The following is a 10,157-nucleotide window of genomic DNA, read 5'->3' as shown; positions in this document are numbered from 1 at the left end:
GGCAGGGTATAAATTCATGCACTCCCACTCCTGACACATTCACACACATCCACCAGGATTTTCAAGCCATACTGGCCAGGGAGAGATAAGAGAAGCTTAGGTGGTAGAAAAGCAACAGGCACTAGGAGACAGCAACACAAATGACCTCAGACCAGAAGAGCAGCCTCAGCTCTACTTATTCCTGTTTTCTGTTTCATTCACTATCATTTGTTCCTCATTTCCAGATCAGAGCAGGGCCTCAGCCCCGAGCTTCAGCAGCGTCCATTGAGTGACAACAGAGGTTGAAGCCTCTCAGAAATCCCTGCCCTCAGCCTGGCACGAAGCCAGGAGCGGGCTGGAGGAGCCGGGTGACTATCCCCAGGGCAGAAGGGAGGGAGTCAGTCACCTCCCTCTGAAACCCTGTGCTGGCCACGCCTACAGGCGGTGTGAACACAAACTGAGCCACGCTCGGCATTTTCAGTAGGTTCATGAGCTCAGTTGCCCGTGTCAGGATCTCCTCGAGGTCCTCCTTGCAGTAAACAGAGGTGACAGCAGGGTTCTGCACAAATGTCTTCATCTTGGACAGGAATATGGACACTCTGCAGGAAAGAACATGGAAGGACCTTTGCACCCAATAAGGTCACTGCTTAAGCTTGTGCCCTTCAAAAGACCCCACTGCAGCTGAACACTCACCCCCTCCTCCTGCTACACAGAGCACTGCTCAGCAGATGAATCCCACTTCCCCAAACCGTGCTCCTCCCTCCCCCAGCTTGCTTCCTCTGTCCTGTTTCAGTTTCAGGTTTGCCAAACTTGATCTAACAGTAGCCAACATCTGTGTTTGGACCCATCAGATCTGCCTGGCTCAGCCCTTTGCTCTTCCCTGCCATCCCTCCTCCTCCTCCTCACCTGGGGATCAAATCCTGGCTCCGAGCTGCCAGCTTGGCCAAGGTGAGCATCAGGGCAGTGATGGCACAGGGGGGATAGTGAGGGGTGCTGGCCACAGGTCGGAGCTGGGTGATCTCAAATAACACAACCTCTAGGGTCTCAAAGAACCTGGTGATCTGCTCCACAGTGCAACGCTCGTCACAGGACACAGACAGGAACTCTCCAATGGCCCAGACCTGAAATGAAGGCAGACACACTCAGGACAAGCAGAAGGGAATCAAATCATCCTTAGGGAATGGCAAATCAGATCAGTTCATGCTAGGACAAGAGGGAAAGTGACCAAAGAGTGCATCAAGTTGGAGCAACCCATAGGAGAAACAGGCAGGACTTGCTTACCAGGTGGATGAAGATGGCTTCCTTGTCCTGGATGTTGCTGACTGTTCCTGAGAACTCCAAAATCTCTGAGGACAGTTCCACGATGAGGGCAGGGTGCAGCTTGCAGAGCACCACCAGCTGTGAGCTTAGCACCCTGGAGGAGACAGATGAGTAAAGCTCAGACCAGAGCTCATGACCTCAGAGGAGGTGCTGAGAGCACCCGGGATATTTCCAGCAGGGTTAAAGATGCAATTCCCACTTTGCACCTTCCAGAGATGTGTCACAGCAGGGACCAGGCCACAACTTAAAAGGTTCCTGGGCTGTCCCAGGCTGCAGGGCAGGGAGCTTGGCTGGGCCTCCTGCCCCAACTCACCTGAACACATCATCTTTAAATGCTGGGATCTCATAGAGCTGGGCACTCCTCTGCAGCAGCAGCACCACCAGCTGGTTTATCAGCCCTTTGTCTGCAAACTGAGAAACAGCCCTTGCTTCAGCAACACCAGAGACTGCCAGCAGCCAAAACCCAAACCAACCAGCCAGATGAGATGGCTGGCACAGCCTGATCTAGCAGGGGAGGAGCAGTGCACAAAGCAGGTATCAAGAACTCATCCTGCCTTCACCCACCTTCTTTACAGCATGATGCCTGACACTGCACCATGGAGCTTTCTGTTTCTCCAGATGAAACAGCCAGCTCAGGGCTGGTTCATGCCAGTATTAGACCATCCCACCCCTCATGTACCCCTCTGTTGAAGCTGCAGTGTCTTAACACTTCTCCTTCTGTGACTGTTCTTCACATAACAAGAGATCCCCACAGCATGACTGGGAGCCAAGCTCCCCCAATGAGGTCTTACCTCCACCACCACCCTGAAAAAAAGCTCCAGTAAAACAGGGACAGTCTCAGCACACTGCACCACCCTTGGGCTGCTGGCCAGGGATCCCAGCAGCTGCCGAAGTGGAATCAACCTGGGGGCAAGAGGAAAGTTACTGGTGAAGGCTTCTTCCCAGCTACTCCCCTGCTGCCCTTCCCTGTCCCCCTCCAAGGGCTCTGAGTGCTCAGCAAAGCCAACACAGGGGAGATCAAACCCACCTCACCCCATCCCAGCAATCCCAGTGCTGCCTCCCAGAGCTGGAGGGATGAACCAAACCCTTCTGGCAGTCTCCTACCTCTCTGGGGCATCTTCAGGAGCAGACTTGGTGCGGAGAAGATACTCAAAGAGGTTCTTGTAGAGGGGATGGTGAAAGGCTTCCAGGCAGGTGGCTGGCTTCATGGCTGGGTTGCAGGAAGACTTCTCAGAGGTAGGAAGAGCAGATGACCTAGCAGGAGGCACACACAGGACATCCTGTGTTATTGGAATGGGCCAGGACATAGGTGGAATCCCAAATTCCTTTTCCAGTGAAACAGGGAAAGCAAATTGGTTGACAGGATGACAGGAATTATAAATGCTCAGACCCTCCTGGGCTCAGGTAGTAGTTCTAGAATTGTTTCTACATCAGTCCTAGGAAAGGGGAAAATGGTGCTCTGTATCCCTCAGCCACTGAAGCCCACCAACATCTTGCCTCGAGGATGACTCCCTTTTCTGAGCACATTACTCAGAGAAGAGGTCTGACATCTGTGCAGCTTTGTGTTAACCTGACTGTTGCAGATGCCTCTCACTCTCTGACAGCAGCAGCCAGAGGGCAGCTGAGGCTCAGAGAGGCTGTGGCCATTGTCAGGAGCCTGAGTAGCAAGCAGGAGGAAGGGAAGGGTGGCATTACCTCAGCTGGATGTCCAGAGCTGCAGTTAAACAGGGTAGGTCGAGCAGCAAATGGAAGATCTCAACAGCTGTGCCTGCATCCAGCAGAAAGGGGAGAAGGTCCACAAATTCAGAGATAAGGGGTGGGCTGTTCCATGCCAGGAACTGCAAGGAACAAGCACAAACTGTTGTGCTATCCCTGCTACTCCACCACACACCCAGATGATTCTCACACCGTGACCAAAAGGGAAAGGGAAGGGAAAATTACTTTGGAAAAGCAAAACCTGAAAAAGTCTGAGGGTTTGATGAAAACCTGGGAGGCTGCTGAAAGCTCAACACAGTCATCTGGCAGCTGTTTCAGTGGCTGGCAGGCTTCAATTTATTCAGGTTTTCCAGAAGCAAAATGTGTCCTAAGTGTGCTCAGTGCTTCCCAAGCCACTGGCAGTAATACCAGTGCTGATTCTCCTCTCCTGGCAGAGCCAACCCCACCCAGAACCCTCTTTCCTCTCCAAAAACCACTTGCTTTGGTAACAGCCCTTCTTGGTCATCCTCTCCCTAGCATGGGGGGCATGGAATGCTGTCAGGGGGGGCTCTGGAGAGCACTGAAAGGCAAACAGAAGGTTCTGGGGCACAGAAAGGAACACACAGCAGGCTCTCTCCTGCAAACTTTACCTTGAAGAGATTTGGGAAGCTCTGCCTGAATATGCTGGAGGCCTCAGTGAAGAGCTGGCTGTTGTCTTTACAGAACTGGAGAAATTCAAAGGCCAGTGATGGGTTGTGGAAGAGCTGGGCCGGGATATCAGAGAATAAATGTTTGTAGATCCCACTGGAGTCCACAGCTGCCATTTTGCCTGGGAGGACACAGCAGGCAGCTGAGCACAGCCCACCCAGCAGCCCTGCTGAGAAGGGTTCCAGGGAATAACTTAAATTTATTTTATTTAACTTAAATTTCCTAAAGAGGATGGGCTAGCCCAGCTCCTGGATCTCCTGGAGTGGGATCACCCATCCCAGAGTAAAGCCAAAGCTGAATTACCAACTCTGGCAGCCAGGAAACGGCCAGGACAAAAGGCTGTGCTGAGAGAATGCAAAACCAGATTGTGGAGGAGGGAGTGAGAGCTGATGACTTACTGTGGTTCAGGAAGAACTGGGCAATGGGCAGCAGTACCCTGGCATAAGTGGCATCCCCACAGATTCTGCCATGCAGGATTTTGAGGAAGGAAACTGCACGGGACACATAGGAGGAGTTCTGTTTGCAGATGATGTCCATGATTTTCACTGCCTCAATGAGGCACTGCAAGAGAAGAGAGAGTCAGATCAGAGTGGCTCAGGAAGCCACAAGCCCCAGAGTTCCATCCCCACCTCTGGGTACTCACAGCTTTCTGCAGGTCCCCATCATCTTTCTTCAGGGGTCCTGCCAGAGAAAGGAGGCCAAGTTAAACTTTGAGTCCAAACAGGAACATGAGGCTGTCAGGTTGAGCACCAGCCCAGATTTCAGGACAGCTGGGAATGCACATTGATCCCAATTCCAGGCTAATGACAACCAAATTCCACAGCCCCCCCCTGCAAGTCAAGGGGAGGAGGCAGAACACGGCCACTGTCTTCAAATCCCTCCTAACCTCCCAGCTCAAGACTGGTCAATGACTTGCACCAGCAGCAGTGACCAGTCCCATGCCTCTGCCTGGGGACTCTAGGAAGGGAGATCCCAAAGAAACACCAGAAACATTCCCAAGAACACTACCAAGAGGGCTCCAAGGAGGGTTCATGGCAAGACTCACGCCGATTGCTCTGCTCAATCAGCCTCTGGCAGTACTCAAAGGCTTTCTCCTGCAGATGCTCCTTTGGGGGAAGCAGGGGACCAGATGGGGCTGCAGTTGAGACCATGGCCATACCAGACTTGTCCAGTCCTGATTTGTCACCTACAGAATAAAGGTGACAGGTAGCAGCCCATGTGTGACACAGTGTAACACACAGCAAGGGAGCTGTCTGTCCCCAGGTGCACTCTGAAGAAAAGGAGGCTGAGGAGGAAGGGAGTGTTTTGAGCACACTCAGATGCTATTTCCCACTACCCAGGCCTTTTTTCTCAGGTACCCACAGTGTTTTATCTGAAACCAGGGGACCCACTGAATAAATTCCTCATGGAAGGCTCAATATGGATCAGCCGGAAGGTTTTGTGACATCCCTTCCCAAAGTTTCCCTGCTCCTAGCTCAAGAGCTCTGAACTCTTGCCCATATTCCTAGAACTTGCTGGGTTTGATCACCTCAGAGCACACACCCCTTCAGTTTGTACCTGAATTAGGGGGTTTTGACCCCTTGCCCCCATAGCACAGCAGCCAATTTCTCAGCATGGAGAAGGCTTGGACGTTGAGCCACTGGTCCTGTGTGTAGTGCTGGCCCACTGAGAGCACTGTGAAGAAGTCTGTGGCAATGGCACCATCCACCTCTGTGACAGGGCCAGGCTGTGGGAAGAGATGGCAGCAGCTCAGATCTCCAGAGAGAGGCTGAGCTGGCAAGGAGGAAACCACTCAGCCCAGGGAGCCCATGGGTACCTGCCCCATGCAGTTATCCAGAGAGAGAAAAGCCAGATGTGTTGGATCCTTTTTCCCAGCTGAACCACCCCAAAATTTGCCCCTCTCTGACACAGCCCTCCTTTACAATCAGCTTGTACTCTAAGGTACCTGGTCACCAAAAGATTCTCCCTTCAAAAACTACTTCAAGGATCAAAGCTCTGGCTCTACAGCAGAACTCCAGTGTCTTGGAGCTAGAAATCCTCCTACTTTGTTTTCCTAGGTGACTTGACCACTTACCCCACAAAAAATGACAAACAGCAGCAGCCCAGGAGGTTATTTCCCCCAAAAAGCTGCTGCTGGGAAGCTGAAACAGCAGGTACCTGACTAACAAATAACCCTGTGAGATGACCACAACAACCCAGCTCTCACCTGTCTGCTCCTGGACTTGGAGAAGAAGCCTCCAGAGGTCTGGCCAACTCCTTGCTGAATGCTGGCATGCCTCAGCCACTCAGCAAGCTTTTTACTGACTGCATCAGTCTGCTCTGTACAAGAAAAGCCACAGGGTCATTGCTAGAGCAGGCAGAGAAGCTGCAGCACAGCTCTGCTACCCCTCAGCTGCTGTGCTTCTCCCCCAGCCTCAATCCCTGTCTCTGACCCACCAAGGCCCATTTTGGACTGGTGAAACACATCTTGCCCAGTAAGTTTGCTTTCCTTGGGGCAAAGATGTCAGTTTTATCAGCAGTTTCCAAGTCCTGCTCCCAGCCAGAGCATTCTGATGATTGCACAGATCACAGCCAGGTGGCAATCTCATGCCTTCCTCTGCATCTTACCTTCAGTGAGAGATTCTGGTAGAACACTGATGACATTTGACAGGACAGGGAGAAGGGATAGAGCATTCTGACCTTCTGGTAGTTTTCTTTCAAGGACTCTCACAACATGCTGCCCCAGAGCAGACACATCAGCCTGATTTCCCTTCAAAATAAAGCAAAGATAAAGCTAGGAAGATAATCTCTTAGCTCTAGAGACCCAGACCACACAAATTTGTCCATCAGACATCAGTATCACTGTGAAACAGAAAGAACACACAGTTCTTTTACAGAGCTCATCTGCAATGGCATCTCACACATCCCAGGATCTGGATGGAGCAACAGGTTTGTGTAGGACAAGCATCACCCAAAGTAGAAAAACTGCAATGGGGATCTTCAAATTAAACACCAAGATCCTTCAGTTCCAGAGCAGAGAGACCTAGCACTAACTACTCCCCACGTGCTCAGATGTGAAATTAGAAATTTACAACCAGAAAATGGAATTATTGTAACCCATTCTAGGGCTCACTGGGTCCTCACAATGTGGAAGATAAAGCAGCCTCCTTTTTCTGGAGGCTGTTCTGGATGCAGATCTGAGATGCTGTCAAACTCTTCCCCCCATGATGACTCTGTTCAAGATGAGGGGTGGACCCAGACTACTCACAGGTTTTCTTTCTCCAAGAATTCCATCAAAAAATAAACCTTCTCTGCCCCTTAGGGTCTTGTACAGCTGGGGGCTGAAGGCAGTGAACAAACACTGACCTCTGGCAGTCAGAGTTATACCAGATCACCAGAAGGAATTAGGGAATGACAGGTGAGCTCAGCATGGGAACCTCCCCCACGACTGGAGCTACTTCCTGTGCTTCTCTTGTGAGCAGACATGGAAAAATCAACCGAAGCAAGAGACAGAAGAGGAAGTTTAAAGTTCAGATCTGTGCAGTGAGGGGAAAATGAAACAGTTGCTGCAGCCCACTGCAAATGATGGGGCTGCTTCTGTGTGTTGCTGAAACATTTTGTGTTGCTCAAAGGAAAACCTGACAGGAGCTTCTGAGCTCCTAATGCAACTCCTAATGCAAGTGTTCTGTGGGAAATCAAAAGCTTTCCAAAAGGAACATCAGCTTTGCAAAGCCAAGGGTGCAGAGGGACAAAGAGGAGGAGGAGGATGATTTCCACCCAGAGCAGTGACAAATGAAAATATTCAGAAGTTGTTTTTAAAGGCTCTGCTTGAATGTGGCTGCCTTCCTGTGTGAGGCTGCTGCTCATTGCCTCCCATGGCTGAGAAGTGGCACTGAAATGACTAAAATAGAACAAGTTTTAGTAACCCCAAGAAGGGATGAAAATATCTTCACAGTTTGAGTTGTAAACTAACAAAAATTAACAGGCAGGGTATGGTTTTTACACTGAATTGCAGGACAAGGGTGGATAGGGGAGAGAGGCTCTTTGTAAAGCAGCCTGTAAATAACAGGTCACTCTTTTCCATTCCTCTGGTTTCATTTCCCCAGCTAAGCAAGACTCAGAGGAGTAATCAGAAATGCTGGAGGCATTTCTAAGCACACAGTGAAACTCAGAATGAGAAGCTGCAGAAGGGTTCAGAAAAACATTTTCTCTTTAATAGGTGCAATAACAGTAAAAGAAGTAGAAGTGGGGAAAAAAGAAAAAAAAAAAAAAAAAGGTTTCCAGCTTATTCCCCTGGGGGCAGTCAGAGCAGGCAGCACTCAAAACAGAAAAGGTTCCTCATGTTTTCTTCTCCATGGAGAATCTAGATTTTGGAAGCACTATCTACATTTATGGCCCCACATGTTTTATGGGCTCTATGGATATTTTTTTACATTTGAACATGAAAGGCAGTGCCATAAAAAGAAAAAGCAGTTGTAATAAATTCAGCCTCAAATCTTTTTTCTCAGGTTGAAGCAGCCACAACTTGAAGCCTCTGACAGCAGCTGGCACTAAAATGTTCTTTTCTGCACCCAGTTAGTTACAAGCCTACTCGAGGCCCTCAGGATGATTTTAAGCAGTCTTTGTTAACAAATACTAAACACAAAAAAGTTCAAACTTTTTCCTACACAAAGCAGAATAATTTGGCTCCGTAAACAAACATGGAACTGCTTCTTTTTTTTTGTTTTGTTGGGTTTTTTTCCCCTTTGCTTAATTCCAATTGATTTTCACTCTCCTTGAGCTCAGCAAACAGGGAATGATCAGAAAGCAAATCCATATTGACAAGGGAGGATTTCAGGCTTGACAGATCATTTACCTGAGCCAAAAGGATGGAGGACACCAGGCTCAAGAGCTTTGTATCTTGAATCTCATCACAGGAGAGGATCAACTCTCTGCAAGGTGACATCTCTCTCAGGATGGCAGCACATAACACCTGAATCTGCTCAGGGCTCTTGGATGAACACAGCATTGTCTTCAACAGTTCCACAAACTTCCCATCCAGCCTGCAAGAAGCAGAGTAAAGCATCACTGCAAGGCAAGAAAAGGTTCAGGGATTTGTTTCCTGCATGTTCTGAGATGCTCACCCTGGACACTAACCCTGCCTAATGCCACCTTCTCCTCTCTGCTTCTCACTTTTGGTCCTTCGGGCAGCAGTGGGAGTGCTCAGTGACACAAACACTTGGTCCTCCCTCTGCCCAAGGAGGGGGGTCCCTTTCAGCAGTGGTGGTGGGAAGGCAAAGAAGGGCTTTGCATCTATAATGACCTCAGCGTTTTTTTGACCTGAGAATGTTTTTAAACCACTAAGCCCCCCCCGACACCCCTCTCCCTTCCTGCTTTGATTCTTTTCCCAGAGAAAGCCCCACTCTGCTGCTTGGGAACACCAGGGCCACTCACTTGCGGGGGTACTTGGTGGCGGCGATGGTGAGGTGCAGCCTCTGGAGGCAATCCACAGCCTCGGGGCCCGGCTTCGGAGCCTGCAGGAGGGCGGCGACGCGGGAGGCGAATCTCCTCAGCTCCTCCTCCTGGATCTCCCTGGAAAGGGGGATGGATGGATGGATGGATGGATGGATGGATGGAGGGGGGGAGGAGAAGGAGCGTCCATATCCCAGTCAGCTCCACGCCGCTCCCGTCCAATTCCTGACCCTCCTCGGAAGCCCAGGGCTGGGGATGCACCCCCAACCCCTTTTCCCCCCACCCTCCCCGCTCAGGCAGCGCCGGGCCCCGGTTCCCCCCTCAGCCACAGCTCCCGCCAGGCCCGGTGCCTCCGAGAGGACCTCGGCCCGGCCCGCAGCAGCTCTGCTGCCTTCCCCCGGTACCCCGGTACCCTTCCCATTCCCCAGCACCCCCTCGGCACCTCGCCTGCCTGAGGAAGCTCTCGGCCGCCGCCGTGAACATCCCGGAGGCTCCGCCGCTGCCCCCCGCCCCGGTACGCGGCCAAAGCGGTCCCCCTGCGGAGAGCGGTCCGCGCGACACCGCTCCGGGGGGACGCGGCTGCTGCTGAACGAGGGTTCCGGGTGAAGGTTCCGGTGGGGCTGAGGCAGGGCGGGTCCCGGTCCTGCGGAAAATGGACCGAACCTCGCCCTGTGCGAGGAGGGGAGAAGGGGTAAGGGCAATGTCCTCTGGAGTGCTTGTGCACCGAGACGGTAACGCTGCTGTTCTCCACCTCTGGACCCTGCTCTGGGGGGAGGATGGCACCAAGGGCAGCCCAGAGGATATGGAGAAGGGGTCGGGACTCCGACCCGAGAGGAAAAAACCCTGGAGGGCAGCGAGGGGACAAAGTTCGGTTTTGGTTTAGAGAAAAGGGAAAAGGGAAAATAAAAGAAAAAAAGAAAAAGAAAAAAGAAAAAAAGAAAAGGAAAAAAAGAAAAAGAAAAAAAGAAAAGGAAAAAAAGAAAAAAGAAAAAAGAAAAAAGAAAAAAGAAAAAGAAAAAAGAAAA

At 51.1% G+C, this 10,157-nt stretch overlaps 1 protein-coding gene across 3 annotated transcripts; it reads right to left on the bottom strand.

Moving 5' to 3' along the window:
- Window positions 1–165: 165 nt before the first annotated feature.
- Window positions 166–9,704, bottom strand: AP5Z1 (adaptor related protein complex 5 subunit zeta 1). Of its 3 annotated transcripts, none has more exons than XM_071760550.1 (17): window positions 9,575–9,704; window positions 9,115–9,252; window positions 8,537–8,723; window positions 6,310–6,451; window positions 5,909–6,021; window positions 5,260–5,428; window positions 4,748–4,888; window positions 4,346–4,383; window positions 4,101–4,263; window positions 3,645–3,823; window positions 2,995–3,137; window positions 2,404–2,553; window positions 2,091–2,202; window positions 1,613–1,803; window positions 1,261–1,393; window positions 886–1,100; window positions 166–578 (listed from the first exon to the last, which is right to left on the bottom strand). In XM_071760550.1, exons 1-17 carry the CDS (start codon window positions 9,613–9,615, stop codon window positions 308–310), a joined length of 2,526 nt encoding a protein of 841 aa, XP_071616651.1. In that variant the 5' UTR covers window positions 9,616–9,704; the 3' UTR covers window positions 166–307. The 3 variants fall into 3 exon arrangements, with proteins under 3 accessions (XP_071616651.1, XP_071616653.1, XP_071616652.1); XM_071760552.1 differs by having other exon boundaries at window positions 1,613–1,710; XM_071760551.1 differs by having other exon boundaries at window positions 9,584–9,699.
- Between the last annotated feature and the right edge of the window lie 453 nt (window positions 9,705–10,157).

Source organism: Heliangelus exortis, chromosome 17 (assembly GCF_036169615.1).
Source record: "Heliangelus exortis chromosome 17, bHelExo1.hap1, whole genome shotgun sequence".
Lineage (NCBI taxonomy): Eukaryota > Metazoa > Chordata > Aves > Apodiformes > Trochilidae > Heliangelus > Heliangelus exortis.
Note: the sequence above shows the minus strand (reverse complement) of the source record. Positions and strands in the feature narration are given on the sequence as shown.